This window comes from Anarhichas minor, unplaced genomic scaffold (assembly GCF_050575085.1).
Source record: "Anarhichas minor isolate MPS153535 unplaced genomic scaffold, ASM5057508v1 ptg000027l, whole genome shotgun sequence".
NCBI lineage: Eukaryota > Metazoa > Chordata > Actinopteri > Perciformes > Anarhichadidae > Anarhichas > Anarhichas minor.
In genome coordinates, this window is record NW_027466473.1 from 12,606,140 (window position 1) to 12,626,602 (window position 20,463).

The 20,463-nt window shown below is 39.5% G+C and overlaps 5 protein-coding genes across 5 annotated transcripts; all 5 read right to left on the reverse strand.

Moving 5' to 3' along the window:
- Window positions 1–481: 481 nt before the first annotated feature.
- On the reverse strand, window positions 482–3,331 carry LOC142959927 (olfactory receptor 1E16-like). Its single transcript, XM_076101442.1, has 2 exons — window positions 3,316–3,331; window positions 482–1,443 (listed from the first exon to the last, which is right to left on the reverse strand). Exons 1-2 carry the CDS (start codon window positions 3,329–3,331, stop codon window positions 482–484), a joined length of 978 nt encoding a protein of 325 aa, XP_075957557.1.
- Window positions 3,332–9,462: 6,131 nt separating this feature from the next.
- Window positions 9,463–10,443, reverse strand: LOC142959932 (olfactory receptor 8G17-like). The gene has a single exon (XM_076101451.1). The coding sequence runs from the start codon at window positions 10,441–10,443 to the stop codon at window positions 9,463–9,465; it is 981 nt and encodes a 326-aa protein (XP_075957566.1).
- Window positions 10,444–11,992: 1,549 nt separating this feature from the next.
- Window positions 11,993–12,961, reverse strand: LOC142960159 (olfactory receptor 1f45-like). The gene has a single exon (XM_076101812.1). The coding sequence runs from the start codon at window positions 12,959–12,961 to the stop codon at window positions 11,993–11,995; it is 969 nt and encodes a 322-aa protein (XP_075957927.1).
- A 1,767-nt stretch (window positions 12,962–14,728) lies between these two features.
- LOC142960158 (olfactory receptor 1E16-like) lies at window positions 14,729–15,697 on the reverse strand. The gene has a single exon (XM_076101810.1). The coding sequence runs from the start codon at window positions 15,695–15,697 to the stop codon at window positions 14,729–14,731; it is 969 nt and encodes a 322-aa protein (XP_075957925.1).
- A 2,872-nt stretch (window positions 15,698–18,569) lies between these two features.
- On the reverse strand, window positions 18,570–19,541 carry LOC142960157 (olfactory receptor 1E16-like). Its single transcript, XM_076101809.1, has one exon. The coding sequence runs from the start codon at window positions 19,539–19,541 to the stop codon at window positions 18,570–18,572; it is 972 nt and encodes a 323-aa protein (XP_075957924.1).
- Window positions 19,542–20,463: the final 922 nt, after the last annotated feature.

The window sequence follows — 20,463 nt, forward strand, 5'->3', positions numbered from 1 at the left end:
ACAAATGAAACAATTAATTGATTATGAAAATAGTTGCCGTTGCCATTTAACTGCCTTCGATCGACTTATCACTGTAACAGATCAGACTCAAGATAAGACTCAAAACTGACTCTATATGAGAGCTCCACCGAAAGTATGTGTAATTTCCACTTATTTCCAACAGATACAACAACATGTTTTACTTTATTTCTGTCTCAAATAATTGTTCTAATAAGCAGTGTACAGTCACAACAACAATTCATAACATACTAAAAACCCTGATTACATTTTGGATGGGCGATCATTAGTATTGCTGAAGTAATATAAAATGCAACCACCTCATTTGGTCTGGTTACATTGCAAAGTACAGTAAATGATGAATCACCACTCCATAACCATTTCTAAAAGTGAAATAATAGTGCGTATAAGTAGTAAAAGGTCATGAATACAATTATGCTATTGTAACACTCCTCAATGTTTCATTACAGCATTGATAAAGACGTCACCCTTTTTTGGTTGTGTTTGTTATCCTATTTCTTTTGCAAAGCTTCTTGATAGAGATCAGCACTTCTTCTGTTTTTAAAGAGTATATAATAGGATTGAGCAAAGCTGGTATGATGTGTGTCAAAGATGAGTTCATGATCCTGGCATTAGGATGGATGTAGGTGGTTACTGCCGCTACGTTGGTGCCCACGATTGGTAGGAAGAAAATAGCCACAAGAATCAGGTGAGAAGTACAAGTTTTAAATGCTTTGAGTCGTTCCTCTCCTGTTGCAATCCTGCTCAGTGCTACGGAAATGCAAACATATGTCAATGTTATCAGTACTAAAGGAATACAGAGGACTACAACAAAAGCAACATAAGCCAATATGTTATTTAAAGATGTGTCATTACAGGCCAGAAGATATACTGGTGCGTGATCACAGTAAATGCTCTTTACCACCAAAGATCTACAGAAGGAGAGGCGATCAATAGACCAAACAGTCAACGCTAGTGGACTAAAAGAAAAAGCCCACACAAACAGCAGCATTGCAGTAATAACTGATTGAGTCACAATACTATGGTATCTTAAAGGGAAGCAAATTGCTATAAATCTGTCAAATGCCATTGTGACAAGTGTCCATGACTGAATACTTACAAAGACAAGAACAAAGAACATATGACTCAAGCAAGCCTCATAGACAATGTATCTCCTGTCAAACACAAGTGTGTCGAGGACTTTTGGGATGAGAGCAGTGCTCCCACACAAATCTGTGAAAGCCAGGTTAAAGACAATCATATATTTAGGAGTATGAAGAGTCTTAACTAGGTAAATAGTTGAGAGAAGGAAGCTATTCCCAAGAACAGTGATGATATAGGCAAAACACAGGAAGACATAGTAATACTTAACGTGAGGGACGTTGGAAAACCCACTGAGATAGAATTTGGCAGGGCGAACAAATGTGGCATTCAAATTGGAAACAGCTCTCTCTTCTGGGGTCATTATAAATATCTGTTTTCCTAGATGTACAAAGAGAGAACAAGACAATAAGACTATACGACACAGGATGAAACCTCAGACAGCATTGAGTGCACGAGAGTCAGTTGTGCTGTGACAGACCTAACATTTATATCCCACCCCTTCATTCTGAGACAGTAGAAACACGCAGTGTCACATGTTCAGTCAACGAGTAACTGTCTCATAGTTTATGTCATCTATGGGCTTTTTCATTTGTAGGCAAGTAATACAGTCAGAGCCATAATTATTTGGACTGTGACACAATTATTCTAATTTTGCCTCTTTACACGACTCCAATGGAAGCAGTCAATATGTGGTTGAAGTGCACTTTCAGCTTTAATTCAATGTATATAACAGCCATTTTTACACAGCCCCCTCATTTTCAGAGGCTCAACAGTAATTGGACAAACTAACATAACTGTGAATATAATCATTATTTTTAATACTTGGAGGAAAATCCTTTGCAGTCAATGACTGGCACCCATAGACATCACCAAACGCTGAGTTCCCTCCCTTGAGATGCTTTGCCAGGCCTTTTACTGCAGCCTCCTTCAGCTGCTGCTTGTTTGTGGGTCTTTCTGCCATTAGTTTTATCTTAAGTAAGTGAAAAGCCTGCTCACTTGGGTTGAGATCAGGTGACTGACTTGGCCATTGAAGAATATTCCATTCCTTTGCCTTGAGAAGCTCTTGGGTTGTGTTCGCAGTATCTGTTGGGTCATTATCCATCTGCACTGTGAAGCGCCGTCCAATTGGTTTTGTAGCATTTTGCTGAATCTGAGCAGATAGCATAGCTAGCTACTACTACTGCTACTTCGATCAGCTGTGACATCATCAATAAACACCAGTGACCCAGTTCCATTGGCAGCCATACATGTCCATCCAAAGTACTGCCTGCACCATGTTAGACAGAAGATGGGGTTTGATCATGAGCCGTTCCTTTCCTTCTCCACACTTTTATCTTCCCATCATTCTGGTACAAGTTCATCTTGGTTTCGTCTGTCTAAAGAATCTTTTTCCAAAACTGGTCAGTCCCTTTCAGATGTTTTCTGGCAAAGTCTAATCGGGCCTTCCTGTTCTTCAGTGTTATCAGTGGTTTGCACCTTGTTGTAAACCTTCTGTATTTAGATTCTTGAAGGCGTCTATTGTTTGTAGACTTTAACAATGACGCGCCTACCTCCTCCAGAGTATTCTGGACTCCAGTAGATGTTATGAAGGGGTTTTTCTTCATCACGGAAAGAGTTCTGCGATCATCCACTTTAGATGTCTTCTGTGGTCTTCTGGGCCTTTTGGTGTTGGTGAGCTTGCCAGTGCATTCCTGCTTTAAGAATATACCAAACTGTTTAATTGGCCAATCTTAATCTTTCTGCTATCTGCCTGATAGGTTTGTTAAGTGTTTTCAACCTAATAATGGCCTCCTTCACTTGCATTTACACCTTTTTGGTCCACATGCTTAGAGTTCCGTGGACCAGCTACAATTGTCCAATTACTTTTGAGCCTCTGAAAATGTGGGCGGCTGTGTAAAAATGCCTGTAATGCCTAGAAGGTTAATGTGATATTTTTGTTATATCCATTGAATTAAAGCTGAAAGTCTCCACTTCAACCACATATTGACTGCCTAATTTCAAATCCATTGGAGTCGCGTAAAGAGGCAAAATTAGAATAATTGTGTCACAGTCCAAATACTTATGGCCCTGACTGTACGTTCTCGTTTAAATCTATGCAGCTGTCGGCTCCGGCTCTGTGCACGCTCGCGTTTCACAGGCGTATCTGTGACCTGAAGCATTTCTTCAGTGTGGCTTTGTAGCACAAAGGCAGTAAAACTGCCTATGCCAAAGTACACTGTATATAATCCATCGGGCTTAATAACAATCTTTATCCAAAAGGTTTGGCGCGCTTCTCCTCATACAGCGTTGCCAACACCTGAGCAAAAAATACATCAACACGTGCGGCCTGATCGGGAATAGTGTGCTAAGTATCTTTCGGAGAGATTCGCCCAGCGGTTTTCCCGAAAATCCAGAAAAACTGAGCAAAATTTCTCCATTCACTTGAATGGGGTTTTGGCGTGAAGACAGCAAAAAAACCACTTAATTTTGGGCCCATATTGACAAGCCTTACATTAACGTAGAAAAATGATTCTAAGTTTAAAACGTAGACAAAATGCTGCACTTTATTGAGTCAAATGGACATTTTGATAGCTAGCACAGTTTTCATTAAATCACAGATTAAGTTTCAGGAAAATTTTGGGTCTGTTTCTGACTTTATAATGGGTGTGTATTGCGCACCTTAGAGTGCGTGATGTCACCGCTAGAGTGAAGTGGAGCTTGAGATTCTTGTGAAAAATATATTTGTCTTTTGCCACTGACTCCACAATTTTCACTCTTCATGCATAATTTTTGGATGGAAAAGTAGCTAATCGTGTCCTTGTCGTAGAAAAATGACTGTGGAATCCAACGGACTTACACATTTGGCTCAAAGAGCCGCAGAGCGACATGAACTCCAACCAACTCCAACTCCATCCAACCAACAGCTTGTAAACTCAGTATAAAAGTGCAAAAAGCGACCAAGTGAGACTCAGTGTGACTGCTTCCGGAGGGACCTGGTGCTGCTGACAGTATTTCAATATATGTGTAACACTGGAACTGCAACGGTGCTGCTACAGTGTGTCACAAAACTACACAACTTAGACACATACACACACATTAATATATACTTATTGTGTTTAGGGCTGGGTGATATGACAATACATATTGTCAAAACTATATAAAAAACGTCTATTAAATACGGTACATGCGTCAACACAATGTTTTCTTTCGTGCTGCTTATGTAATTTACCTTTAGTAATTTACCTTTAGTAAAGGTCATTAGGTACCCTTTATTAAGAGTATTGAGACCCTTTACCAAGGTGGTGGCTTGATCCTCATCCATAATTAGTTGAGTCTCAAGGTTTGTTAGATGTGTTAAAGCAGAACGTGAGACTGGACGGTGAACTAGTAGGAAAATATGTGTTGGTGTAGGCTTTGATGGTGTTGCCATTCTCTCCCTAGGCTGGTCTTGAATGCGTTGACTGAGGAGGCACTAACTGTTTCTTGACTCAGGCTGTTCCATACTGGTGTTGTTCTACTTGAAAAAAAAGGTTTCCGTGGATCAGGCTGGTGTTGTACCTGTAGTTTCAGATCGTGACATCTCGTAGTGGTGCTGAGGGATTTCTTAAACATACTATTGCCACATACATCACAACATCTGTCAGTGTAACAGATCAGACTCAAGATAAGACTCAAAACTGACTCTGTATGAGAGCTCCACCGAAAGTATGTGTAATTTCAACTTATTTCCAACAGATACAACAAAATGATTTACTGTATTTCTGTCTCAACTAATTGTTCTAATAAGCAGTGTACAGTCACAACAACAATTCATAACATACTAAAAACCCTGATTACATTTTGGATGGGCGATCATTAGTATTGCTGAAGTAATATAAAAAGCAACCACCTCATTTGGTCTGGTTACATTGCAAAGTACAGTAAATGATGAATTACCACTCCATAACCATTTCTAAAAGTGAAATAAAAGTGTGTATACGTAGTAAAAGGTCTTGAATACAATTATGCTATTGTAACACTCCTACATGTTTCATTACAGCATTGATAAAGACGTCACCCTTCTTTGGTTGTGTTTGTTATCCTATTTCTTTTGCAAAGCTTCTTGATAGAGATCAGCACTTCTTCTGTTTTTAAAGAGTATATAATAGGATTGAGCAAAGCTGGTACGATGTGTGTCAAAGATGAGTTCATGATCCTGGCATTAGGATGGATGTAGGTGGTTACTGCCGCTACGTTTTAGGGGGGCTGAAGCCCCCCTAAAATAAAATAGTGTTAAAAGTTCATCATATTTGCTCATGATCGAGTTGTCCGTATTGGTATAGTACGCCTTCAGATTTCCTAGTTTGCAGTTGGTTTGGACTGGTGGGGGTTTACATCTGTTTAGGTCTGAACTGTTGTTGCTGCTTCTGTGTTTCCTGGAGCCTCGACTATCCTTCCTCTCTTGATTACCCAGTCTTTGGGTGGGTTTGCCAGGCGAGTCTCCTGCAGGGACGCTCTCAAGTTTTTTGAGGAACAGTATTTCTGTTAACAGATGAAAAAAAATATCTATGGAGAAGCCGTGCGCACCCCCAGATAACACAAATGACACTTAAATGTATAGTGGCACGTTTTTGATTGCTGTATGGTTGGCACTATCACGCTACAAGTCCATTGATAAAGGAAATGGAAGAACAGAAATAACAAAGACATGTTTGAGGTCATTTAGAAACAGGGTCTTACATGGTTTGTCCACCAGAGAGCAGTGGGAATTTAATTTACAAGCACTCAGTACATATCTTGGTCACTGCTGTATTGTTTAATTTAAGGAATTTAATTTCAAAGTGGTCCATAGGCCGGGGGCGCAGATGGCCGTGGCCGACTTCCTCTCCAGCTCTCATGGGGGAGGGGGGGAGTAGGTTAGGCCGGATGGCCCCCCGGCCTAAGTCGGGCGGGGGTATGTGGTGGCGGGGCGTGTGTGGGCTCAGCTGCGGAGGGGACAGAGTGGGGGAGTGGTTCAGGGAACGGTGCCGGGAAGAGACTTAATTAGGCACAGCGCAGCTGAAACAGATCCTAATTGTCTCACTCGGATGTATTTAAACACCAGTAGTGACGGAGGCGCGAGAGACAGCTCGGCACGAGCCACAGTCTGGCAGTGGACGGAAAGGGCGGGAGACCTCAGCAAACTCCCGCGGCGTGTGCTCGGAGGCAAGGCAGGAGAGCACACGCCAAGTCCAGCTTGATTGTGTGAGACAATAAAGAACGTTTGAAAACGCTATTCAACTGTGTGCTGGCGTCATTGTGCTCCCAGGACCCACCGGGGTAGCAGAGAGTCTGTTACAGCATTACACTGTAATTAATAAATAATGGGGGACATAGATTAGAGCGGTGGTTCCCAGTTCATGAGTGCCTGTCCTCTAGTGGATTTATGTGTACAGTGCAAGCTCTACCATCAATGACCCTCAGTTATTAATATACAACAGTTGGCATTCTGGTTGTTCATAAAATTGCATTGTCACTTTGTTTATTGTGCTCAGTTCCAGAGTACATGCTTATTTGTGAATGTTGTGATAACCCCTCCCTTCCACTAGGGGTCTTTGTCCTGTTTGCTATCTACTCTGTCTTTCAGGATGTTGATCGGCAGCTGACGAGCCCCACCTGAGCCTGCTGGAAGTGTCAGCTATAAAGACGCAACATCTGAACATGGCTGGCCCCCTCTTCTTTGGCTCCTAATCCTTAGCTGGAACGGCTGCTACTTTGTTTTGTTTGGTTGTCTAGTTTAGTTTGGTTTGTCTTCTTTGAATAAATGTATATTTATTACTTTTACCACTCGTCTTGTCTCCCTTATGTTGCAACCTTTGAGCCACTGTAGATGTTTCGACACTCAACTGTGACCTGTGCAAGTTTAAAAAACATCAATACCATGCTGGGAGGAGATAACACATCAACATGGAATCTCTCACTTTATGCTTGAGAGTTAAATAATGAGAACCTGTCCTGCATCAGTAAACTTCACCTGCTGGCATTCAACCTGCTGTTGTTTTCTGCAAATCTTTGAGATTCCACTGATTTGTGATCAACTTCTGTTGACTAAAAAAGCAGAAGCCAAGTACGTTAATGGGATGAGAGAAAAAATGATTTCTTAATTCCTATGACACAGATCACTTCCACTTCAAAAGCATTACTCCTGGGGTTATTTGCATCTATCTGAAAGTGCATGCAACCAAAATCATCTTGTTTTTAGGATATGTCATTCTAGAGCCCTTTTAACACTAAACACTTATGTTAAACTCATTAGCTTGTCCTGTACAAAGTTGAATATAGAGGCTATAGACTAAAATCCTACTGGTTAGCTATATGGCTACTAATGATAAAATAGTGTCGCAGTATACACAGCAACCCATCCTGTTTCTGTTTTGGTTTATACTGTGTATTCCAACTGTAATCCACTAATCCTGTACAATCCAAGTACAAACCACTAGATGGTGCAAACACACCATAAAAGTCCTGCGTGCTTCATTTTCAGCCTGTGAGTCTTGATTGCCTCTTTTTGTAAAGGCGTTTACATCATATCAACTTATCAGTCATTATTTTTACCAAGCTTGACCTTTCAAAATCTATGCACATATGGATGTGGTTGCTTTTTCCAATTCACAGCATGGATTTTTTTTAAACCTTTATTTTAGGATTTTCAATATAACACACTCAGTACATCATTTGAGCAACCCAGTCACAGTCCTCAAAGGCTTGAGAGAAACATTCAAATGCACTCTTCAAATAAGTAAACAATTTCTGACATTTCCAAAGTAATGTGTCAATGTCCTATCAATCCTGTCAAATATGTGGCATGTTTGCTTGAAAAATATCAACAAATGAAACAATGAATTGATTATGAAAATAGTTGCCGTTGCCATTTAACTGCCTTCGATCGACTTATCACTGTAACAGATCAGACTCAAGATAAGACTCAAAACTGACTCTATACGAGAGCTCCACCGAAAGTATGTGTAATTTCCACTCATTTCCAACAGATACAACAACATTTTTTACTTTATTTCTGTCTCAAATAATTGTTCTAATAAGCAGTGTACAGTCACAACAACAATTCATAACATACTAAAAACCCTGATTACATTTTGGATGGGCGATCATTAGTATTGCTGAAGTAATATAAAATGCAACCACCTCATTTGGTCTGGTTACATTGCAAAGTACAGTAAATGATGAATTACCACTCCATAACCATTTCTAAAAGTGAAATAATAGTGCGTATAAGTAGTAAAAGGTCATGAATACAATTATGCTATTGTAACACTCCTAAATGTTTCATTACAGCAGTGGTTCCCAAAGTGGGGGTCGCGACCCCTAGGGGGGGCGCGGTGGTACTACAGGGGGGTCGCGGCTTCATCACCAACCCACACACACAGACGCACACATACACCGGTAAAACAATATAAAATAACCGACGTGACATGCACTGTGTTCCAACCACGCCACCAGAGCGGCTCATGTCACAGACCGACTGTGGCAAAACCAGCGAGAGCGAGAGCGAGCGCGCGCGAGCGAGAGAGCGAGCGCGCGCCCGAGCGAGAGAGCGCGAACGAGCGAGGGAGAGAGAGAGTGAGGGAGCGCGAACGAGAGAGAGACACACAGCGACACAGAGCGAGAAAGATACGGAGCGACAGAGAAAGATAAAGATTGGAGTGGAGAAAGACTACCCACTACTAGGCCAAAGAGCTATGGGCATACTGTTGCCTTTTGCCACATCCTATTTATGTGAAACAGGGTTTTCTGCAGTTGCTGCAATGAAGACCAAATACAGATCAAAGTTGAACATTGAGAATGAACTGAGAGTAGCTATCTCCAACCAGCAACCCCGCTTTGACAAAATCTGTAAAGCAAAGCAAGCCCACACCAGTCACTGATTGATATATATGAATAGGAATATACATAGGAATATGATCACAAAATAATATGGTCCATGTAGACCTGCACACCTTGTTCATAATTGTGTTATTTTATTGTTTGAGAAAACCTGATGTTCAATGTGAGGAAATACAGTATATGTTGTTTGCACTTTGTTTGAAATTAAGTTAATTGTATTTACAAATTATTTTATATATTTTTTATTTTATATATATTTTATTATTGCTATTTTTTTCCCAGTTAAACAAACTGAAGAATAAACTGTGAAGTGATATGTACTTATTTTAGAAAGAAATAAAAATATTTTATACAGTTCATGCATTATAATGCAATTCATTAAAAACCAAGAAAAATTTGGGGTCGGGTTGCGGGGGGGGGGGGGGGGGGGGGGGGGGGGGTCGTCCAATGTTCCTATATCATCAAAGGGGGTCTTGACAGAAAAAGTTTGGGAACCACTGCATTACAGCATTGATAAAGACGTCACCCTTCTTTGGTTGTGTTTGTTATCCTATTTCTTTTGCAAAGCTTCTTGATAGAGATCAGCACTTCTTCTGTTTTTAAAGAGTATATAATAGGATTGAGCAAAGCTGGTACGATGTGTGTCAAAGATGAGTTTATGATCCTGGCATTAGGATGGATGTAGGTGGTTACTGCCGCTACGTTGGTGCCCACGATTGGTAGGAAGAAAATAGCCACAAGAATCAGGTGAGAAGTACAAGTTTTAGATGCTTTGAGTCGTTCCTCTCCTGTTGCAATCCTGCTCAGTGCTACGGAAATGCAAACATATGTCAATGTTATCAGTACTAAAGGAATACAGAGGACTACAACAAAAGCAACATAAGCCAATATGTTATTTAAAGATGTGTCATTACAGGCCAGAAGATATACTGGTGCGTGATCACAGTAAATGCTCTTTACCACCAAAGATCTACAGAAGGAGAGGCGATCAATAGACCCAACAGTCAATGCTAGTAGAGTAATAAAAAAAGCCCACACAAACAGCAGCATTGCAGTAATAACTGATTGAGTCACAATACTATGGTATCTTAAAGGGAAGCAAATTGCTATAAATCTGTCATATGCCATTGTGACAAGTGTCCATGACTGAATACTTACAAAGACAAGAACAAAGAACATATGACTCAAGCAAGCCTCATAGACAATGTATCTCCTGTCAAACACAAGTGTGTCGAGGACTTTTGGGATGAGAGCAGTGCTCCCACACAAATCTGTGAAAGCCAGGTTAAAGACAATCATATATTTAGGAGTATGAAGAGTCTTAACTAGGTAAATAGTTGAGAGAAGGAAGCTATTCCCAAGAACAGTGATGATATAGGCAAAACACAGGAAGACATAGTAATACTTAACGTGAGGGATGTTGGAAAACCCACTGAGATAGAATTTGGCAGGGCGAACAAATGTGGCATTCAAATTGGAAACAGCTCTCTCTTCTGGGGTCATTATTAATATCTGTTTCCCTAGATGTACAAAGAGAAAACAAGACAATAAGACTATACGACACAGGATGAAACCTCAGACAGCATTGAGTGCACGAGAGGCAGTTGTGCTGTGACAGACCTAACATTTATATCCCACCCCTTCATTCTGAGACAGTAGAAACACGCAGTGTCACATGTTCAGTGAACGAGTAACTGTCTCATAGTTTATGTCATCTATGGGCTTTTTCATTTACAGGCAAGTAATACAGTCAGGGCCATAATTATTTGGACTGTGACACAATTATTCTAATTTTGCCTCTTTACACGACTCCAATGGAAACAGTCAATATGTGGTTGAAGTGTACTTTCAGCTTTAATTCAATGTATATAACAGCCATTTTTACACAGCCCCCCTCATTTTCAGAGGCTCAACAGTAATTGGACAAACTAACATAACTGTGAATATAATCATTATTTTTAATACTTGGAGGAAAATCCTTTGCAGTCAATGACTGGCACCCATAGACATCACCAAACGCTGAGTTCCCTCCCTTGAGATGCTTTGCCAGGCCTTTTACTGCAGCCTCCTTCAGCTGCTGCTTGTTTGTGGGTCGTTCTGCCATTAGTTTTATCTTAAGTAATAGAAAAGCCTGCTCACTTGGGTTGAGATCAGGTGACTGACTTGGCCATTGAAGAATATTCCATTCCTTTTCCTTGGGGCTTTTTTTGATCGGTCTTTTTTATTTTTAACTTATATTTTCAATAAAACAATTCTAAAATATGTTAGCTTAGAGCTCAAAGCATCATGCTCATGTACAGTCTCACAGACTCTTAGTTTTGTTTTATTACAGGTCAGTAAAAGATACTAAATTATATTTTTAGAAAACACTCGTGATAAAGAGGACCAACAAAACAATTGTAACAATAAATAACCAAGTTATCACTGATTTTAAAAATACAAAATTCTGATTGTATCAGAATTCTACATATATACTGTATATATATACTGTATATCAAAGATGTAAATGAATACATAAATAAACTTCCAGAAACAAAGTAGACTGCACACTCCAACAAGGTGCCATGCATAGAGACACAAAGTGTTGTATAACAATAACTTGTTTGTTCAATTAATGATTTCAAGAATGCAAATAAACATTTATTTTCAAACTTTTCCTTTTCTCCGTTATTTTTTGTCGAGAACAAATTTCAGTGTAGGCTGCTTTTTTAATTCTATAACCTCTTTCAGAAAAAATACAAAATAAATAAATAACAACCAGCATACATATGAGACAAAGATCAGTACAAATGATTTAATTCACTTAGATTGTTCAGGTATTTACATATTCTTTCATCTTTCTTCTACCATTACTTTTGAAAACATTGTACAGGACAGAGTGGATTTTTTTGTGTTGATTACTTTGATTATTAGTAAATTAATTCATAATCAATTTCCCTAAAAATTGCATGATGTCAGAAAGTATAATTCTGCCATTTACAATGGCAACTTTACAACAAATAAAGCACCCAAAGAGATGGTGTATAACAGAGGCAAATTGTCACGTTATGGTTCATTTCTTTATGATTTTGGATTTCCCTCTGATTTTCAACAACCTTTTGACAGATTGTTTGATTTCTTGTGTCTGCAGAACATAAATGATTGGGTTCAGCATGGGAGGAAAAATAGAGGTCAAAGACAGGTTTATGATCCTGGCATTTGGATGTATTTTTTCCATCAGAGTAAATGTGATTAACACTGGAATGAAATATATTGCCACCAATGAAAGATGAGCTATGCATGTTTTAAAGGCCTTGAGACCTTCTTGAACAGTCGCCACTTTAGCCAAAGTGCAGCCAATATATAGGTAACTTAACAAGATAAAAAGGAATGGAAGCCAAAAAATAAGAACAGGGTACAGACAACTAATGATGTAATTGGGGAAATGGTCGTTGCATGCAAGCCTGTATATCTGGCCATGGTCACAGAAATAGCTGTTAATAACCACAGACTTACAGAAGGAAAGTCTCGTGAGAAGGCCAACTGCAATAAGAACAGCAATTATAACAAAGACACAGAAAGAGGCAATCAAAGACAGCATGAACCTGTGGGTCACCATCACTTGATAGTGCAGAGGGTAGATGATGGCTATTAGTCTGTCATAGGAGAGTGCAACCAGATTAAATGACTGCATGGAAAGGCAGGTGTAGCAGAAAAAAAGGAATGTCAAGCAGTCGTTGTAGGGGACGTAGCGATGGTTAAACAGAAAGATGTCAAGAAGCTTCGGTATCAGAGCAGAGCTACCAAACAGGTCCACAAATGCTAAATTAAAAACTGCAATATATTTTGGAGTTCTCAGATTATGATCCAAGTATATTACGGCCATCACAGCTGTGTTTCCAAGCACTGAAACAATGTAAACAAAACAGAGGAAGACATAGTAGTACTTAATTTCTTGGATGCCGGATAAACCACTTATTATGAAGTAGGCAGGACGCACAAACGTGATGTTATTCCCGAGAGCTGAGTTGAATAAATTCATTGTCAAACTATCCACACCGCAGTGCTTTATGTAGTGTCCTCTTCTGTGCTTCGGTATTCGCACTGTGATGCGTCTCTCTTTGTGGTAACAGAGCTCTGTCAAGCTTTAACTGTTTTGACAGGAGTGGCTACGAAGAGAAGCTGTCCTCCTCTGCATTTCTGTCAATGTCTTCTCCCCTGTGTCTATTGTATCTAAACAACTCATCATCAGACATCACACCAATTTGAATCCATCTTACCGACTCCAATTTACTTTCGCAAATCTATACAGCATCTACTGTACGACGCAATTCATTTTATATCTGGTATGGTATTTCAGTGAGTGACCTTTGAATTAGTTTTCTGTTATGTCATCGATATTTTTTATAATAATGATCTATCAAATAACAATGTGAAAGGAGTCGCTCATAGTGATGAACCTACAGATAATTATCACCTGAAACTAAGAGTTTCAGCTCATTGTTTAGCTGTCGGGCCACAGCTTTACTGTTTTGGTTCACTCTCATCGATCTCCTAACTCGTTTTTTCCGCAACATTAAAAAACCCACTGAACACCACCTGCTCAGCAACAAACAGCCGACAGACACAGTTAGCGAACAGTGGGGATGGGTACGGAAACCAGGTGTTTAACAGGGATGGGTGGTAAATTATTAAAGGCCATATTATTGATAAGCTCCAACATTATCAGTTTCTTTTTCTGTACTTTTTAACACTTTACCTCTCCAAGGCTCCGGCCTGGCCTCACTCCCCATTGCTGTTTGAATGTGTAATGTTAACTATTGTGACGTTAATATTATATAACAACATGTTATTGTATAGTAATGTATATATTATAACTTATTTTATTATATAATGATAGTATATTATTATTAACAATTTTCTTTCTTTATATTATGATTTTGCTGTTACATCATATATTTATTCTCACCATAAAATTAAGAACATGTCTTGTTCTTTCTCTCCACCACACATCCCATAGCCTACTCCTGTTCCCACATACCAGCCTGTCCAGGTTCACTGAATGCGGATACATATCACTGCTTCTCCTAAAAAACATCCAAACATGCACACACACATTACCCACACATACACTACATAATCTAATCAAATCTCTATTCCCGGATTATCATATCATCACATACATACATCATTGTAACTGCTTCATATTATTGTCTACATGCCTGTCGATTGTATCTATCAATCTGTACATATGTCACTCCTGTATTTTGTCACGTTATAGAAAAAGTAAGAAACACGTTATCAGCAACTTCACTTGTTCTTGCAGTTCTGACACAAGCAAACGACAATATTACTGCACAGTTATTTCAGAGAAGATAAGATAGAACTTTGCTGTCGGTTCACACATGAAAATGTGTCTTGAATCACATGCTCCAAATAATCAGCAGAGTAACATAAAAACAAATTTAAAAAAACAACTGCCAGGTCACCCTCTAGCAACGATCACAAGAAGACTCTGTAAAAGAAGTATGGAAGTTATTATTGTCAGGAGCTTTTTTTAAATGATTGTAAATTCAGTCATTCTTAACTAATACATGAACATTTTTTTTACATTTGGGTGACATTACAAAATAAATCTATTATTTACAACAAGCCATTTTACTATATTGCAAATAATGCCAAAAATAAATTAATACTCAACTTAAATGATGTTAGAAAAGACAATCCTACTAATTACAAAGGCAAATGTATAGCAAATAAAACACCCAAAGAGATGGTGAACAGCATAGACAATTCGTCACATCATGATTCATTTATTCGTTGTTATTTTAGATTTCCCTCTGATTCTTAATAACCTTTTCACTGATACTTTGATTTCTTGTGTCTGCAGAACATAAATGATTGGGTTCAGCATGGGAGGAAAAACAGAGGTCAGAGACAGGTTTATGATCCTGGCATTTGGATGTATATTTGCACTCATAAATGTGATTAATATTGGGAGGAAATAGATTGCCACTAATGAAAGATGAGCTGTGCAGGTTTTAAAGGCCCTGTATCTTTCCTGAGCTGTGGCCACTTTAGACAAAGCATAACCAATACATAAATAACTTAACACGATAAATGCCAGTGGAAACCAAAGAATTAGAGCTACTAACAAAACACCAAAGACATAGCTGGGTGTGTAGTCATTGCAGGCCAGCCTGAATATCTGGCCATGGTCACAGAAATAGCTGTTGATAACCACAGACTTACAGAAGGAAAGTCTCGTGAGAAGGCCAACTGCAATAAGAACAACAGTAACAACAAAGACCCAGAAAGAGGCAATCAAAGACAGCATGAACCTGTGGGTCACCTTCACTTGATAGTGCAGAGGGTAGATGATGGCTATTAGTCTGTCATAGGAGAGTGCAACCAGATTAAGAACCTGCATGGAAAGGCAGGTGTAGCAGAAAAAACAGAATGTCAAGCAGTCGTTGTAGGGAACGTAGCGATGGTTAAACAGAAAGATGTCAAGAACTTTCGGCATCAGAGCAGAGCTACCAAACAGGTCCACAAATGCTAAATTAAAAACTGCAATATATTTCGGAGTTCTCAGATTATGATCCAAGTATATTACGGCCATCACAGCTGTGTTTCCAAGCACTGAAACAATGTAAACAAAAAAGAGAAAGACATAATAATACTTGATATGAGGTATGCCAGAAAAACCACTTATTACGAAGTATTCAGGACGCACAAAAGTGATGTTTTTCCCGAGAGCTGAGTTGAATAAATTCATTGTAAAACTTGTCAAGCCTTTTCTGTCCACAGTGCAGTTGTTGATGTATAAGCGTCCTCTTGGGCGTGTCAGTTCTCACTGATCTATTGTTCTGTGTGTGATGATGAAGCTCTGTCCAGCTTTAAATGTTTTGACAAGAGTGGCTGACAAATCCTCCTCTGACTTCACATCAAATAAGGTCAAAGTCTGATCCCATGTGTCCATCAGCCACTCAGCATCAGACAAACTCCTTTTCAGTCTGATATACTTATCGCACTCATGTAAACACTTAGCATGCTTCTCAGCTAACCTGTGCATGAGCTGGCTGTAACTGGAACAGATTTCTACTGATTTGACTTATACCTCTGGCTTGTGTTGCACAGTATACCGTTAAAAGTAAGGTATTGCAATAGCCTGCCTTTAAAAACGGTACGATAACCCATTTTATTAGTATGGTGCTTTAAGAATTACAGTGGTTTGAAAGAGTTGTTGACTATTTCCTGTGAGATTAATGTTGCATTGATGTAGGGCTGTGTGTGTGTGAGTGTGTGTGAGTGTGAGTGTGTGTGAGTGTGAGTCTAACCAAGAAACTCGGAAGGACCACGTTGACCATTGAAAAGCCATCTCACAGTCAGGGCTTACTTGGTGTCTGGGCTTAGCTAGGTCATTGTGTTTGTATTACCTTGTTTGTTTTGTTCTAAGTTACTGTATTGTTATAACTGTGACTTTATCATTGAAAAGACCAGAACCGACGGTTTCTGCATTATAAGTTAACAGTTTCCGTATTCCACGGCCACGGTGAGGCTCTGCCTTGCCCCTCCTTTTTCTTTTTTTCATCCTCTTTCACTAACCCCCCCCCCCCCCCACACACACACACGTTCTCACGTTCTAGCATGCTCACACATGTATAGTAGTTGTAGTTAGCTTTAGATATTAGTTGATTAGATCATTAGTGGAACTTAATAAAGTCTGTTATACTATAAAGAGCAGCTTTCTGTGATGACTTGCTGCATGGGTATTGTGATAATAGCTGGATATGTGGTCGGCGCTCAAACTCAAAACCTTCACTGTTTACTCTGAATTTGAAATGATACTTTGACTTATGACATCGTGAGTGAATACTAATTATGAGACTTAGATCATAGTTTGCTTATTAGTCCCTGTTCTCAGGGTGGTGCCCCGTTATTTTGAATAATTGTTGATAATCTTACTGACATTTATAATTCTATTGATGTCAATAATTTAGTTTTTCATATTTGCTGATAACTCAAACACGCTCCTTTTCGTTCCCAACAATTATTTCACAATTTTCTTTCTTTATATTATAATCATACATCATAGAGCTCACAGTCCCATGGGAGAACGCGTTTGAAGAGGCCTATGAACGTAAGAAGCTACGCTATGCAGAGCTTGCAGCAGAAGCAAAGCAGCGTGGCTGGAACACAAAAAACTGTCCAGTGGAAGTGGGGGATGCAGAGGATTTGTGGCTTCTTCGACCATCAGACTGCTGAAAGAGCTGGGAAGCCACGGTCAGGCTCTGCGGCAGACCATCAAGGCAGTCTCAGAGGCGGCTGAAAGAAGCAGCCAGTGAATTTGGATCAAGCGGAATGACCCATGCTGGGCTCCAAATAGATCAGCATAACCCACTTGAGAATCCCCACCTGTTAACCATTCAACCGTCTACCATTCTCAATGTTGTCAAGTTTGAGACAGTTGGGCACGGCACACAAGCTGAGGGCTGATCATCCTGCAGCTGGCCGCCCTTGGGGAGGGTGTATAGTGTTGAAAGGCCGAAACACTCAATGACACAAGGGAACATTACTGATGATGTGTTCTGGGCCCAACTGTCCCAAAATTCTACAACCTAAACCAAACCAAGATACACCCCACACAAGCTGGAAAATCCCCACTTGTAGATCGTCAACCACTCAAAACAAGGTTAATTTCCTGGAAGTGCTCACCACCTTGGCACAAAGGACAGACAAACATCATGTCCTGTGTTTTTTGATTCTTATGATTTTGCTGTTACATCATATATTTATTCTCTCCATAAAATTAAGAACATGTCCTGTTCTTTCTCTCCACCACACATCCCATAGCCTACTCCTGTTCCCACATACCAGCCTGTCCAGGTTCACTGAATGCGGATACATATCACTGCTTCTCCTAAAAAACATCCAAACATGCACACACACATTACCCACACATACACTACATCATCTAATCAAATCTCTATTCCCGGATTATCATATCATCACATACATACATCATTGTAACTGCTTCATATTATTGTCTACATGCCTGTCGATTGTATCTGTCAATCTGTACATATGTCACTCCTGTATTTTGTCACGTTATAGAAAAAGTAAGAAACACGTTATCAGCAACTTCACTTGTTCTTGCAGTTCTGACACAAGCAAACGACAATATTACTGCACAGTTATTTCAGAGAAGATAAGATAGAACTTTGCTGTCGGTTCACACGTGAAAATGTGTCTTGAATCACATGCTCCAAATAATCAGCAGAGTAACATAAAAACAAATTTTAAAAACAACTGCCAGGTCACCCTCTAGCAACGATCACAAGAAGACTCTGTAAAAGAAGTATGGAAGTTATTATTGTCAGGAGCTTTTTTTTAAAATGATTTTAAATTCATAATTCATATTCTTAACTAATACATGAACATTTTTTGACATTCGGGTGACATTACAAAATTAATCTATTATTTACAACAAGTCATTTTACTATATTGCAAATAATGCCAAAAATAAATTGATACTCAACTTAAATGATGTTGGAAAAGACAATCCTACTAATTACAAAGGCAAATTTATAGCAAATAAAACACACAAAGAGATGGTGAACAGCATAGACAATTCGTCACATCATGATTCATTTATTCGTTGTTATTTTAAATTTCCCTCTGATTCTTAATAACCTTTTCACTGATACTTTGATTTCTTGTGTCTGCAGAACATAAATGATTGGGTTCAGCATGGGAGGAAAAACAGAGGTCAGAGACAGGTTTATGATCCTGGCATTTGGGTGTATATTTGAACTCATAGTAAATGTGATTAATATTGGGAGGAAATAGATTGCCACTAATGAAAGATGAGCTGTGCAGGTTTTAAAGGCCCTGTATCTTTCCTGAGCTGTGGCCACTTTAGACAAAGCATAACCAATACATAAATAACTTAACACGATAAATGCCAGTGGAAACCAAAGAATTAGAGCGACTAACAAAACACCAAAGACATAGCTGGGTGTGTAGTCATTGCAGGCCAGCCTGTATATCTGGCCATGGTCACAGAAATAGCTGTTGATAACCACAGACTTACAGAAGGAAAGTCTCGTGAGAAGGCCAACTGCAATAAGAACAACAGTAACAACAAAGACCCAGAAAGAGGCAATCAAAGACAGCATGAACCTGTGGGTCACCATCACTTGATAGTGCAGAGGGTAGATGATGGCTATTAGTCTGTCATAGGAGAGTGCAACCAGATTAAATGACTGCATGGAAAGGCAGGTGTAACAGAAAAAAAGGAATGTCAAGCAGTCGTTGGACGGAACGTAGCGATGGTTAAACAGAAAGATGTCAAGAAGCTTCGGTATCAGAGCAGAGCTACCAAACAGGTCCACAAATGCTAAATTAAAAACTGCAATATATTTTGGAGTTCTCAGATTATAATCCAAGTATATTACGGCCATCACAGCTGTGTTTCCAAGCACTGAAACAATGTAAACAAAAAATAGAAAGACATAATAATACTTGATATGAGGTATGCCAATAAATCCACGTACTATGAAGTATTCAGGACGCACAAAAGTGACGTTTTTCCCGAGAGCTGAGTTGAATAAGTTCATTGTAAAACTTGTCAAGCCTTTTCTGTCCACAGTGCAGTTGTTGATGTATAAGCGTCCTCTTGGGCGTGTCAGTTCTCACTGATCTATTGTTCTGTGTGTGATGATGAAGCTCTGTCCAGCTTTAAATGTTTTGACAAGAGTGGCTGACAAATCCTCCTCTGACTTCACATCAAATAAGGTCAAAGTCTGATCCCATGTGTCCATCAGCCACTCAGCATCAGACAAACTCCTTTTCAGTCTGATATACTTATCGCACTCATGTAAACACTTAGCATGCTTCTCAGCTAACCTGCGCATGAGCTGGCTGTAACTGGAACAGATTTCTACTGATGTAACTTATACCTCTGGCTAGTGTTGCACAGTATACCAATAAAAAATAGGTACTGCATTAGCCTGCCTTCATGAATGGTACGATTGGCCACCAAAGAGTAAAATATCATTTTACCATGTTTCTCAGTGACATGAAATGGACCAAATGGAAATGCAGTCCGGAGGCGAGAGTGACATTCTCTTCACAAACACCACTTCGACACAACACAACGCTTACTGCAGTCACTGTGGTGTCTTCTTGATTTTAGCGGCTGAACCCTCATCAACTTCTCACAGAACTTCATCTGAATTTATTATCATTTTGTGGGATTTGGTTTTGAAAGGATCTCGTCGTGTCCCGTGCTGCATTACCACTCTCCGCCTCATAAGTTACTGATGCACCAGCAGAGGCCTTATTACTAGCCAGCTGTCCGCTAGTTAGCTAGCTAGCATTTTAATTATGCCATGGTTTAATGCTACACTAGTTACAGAAAATAAGCCTAACAAAGTCGTCATTCATCTGGCGCTAACAATCTGCTTTCCTGCGCTGTCACAAGAGTGTGTGGATGAAGCATTAAGTTGTGACTCATTTACTCTGGCTTTCTACGCTTCG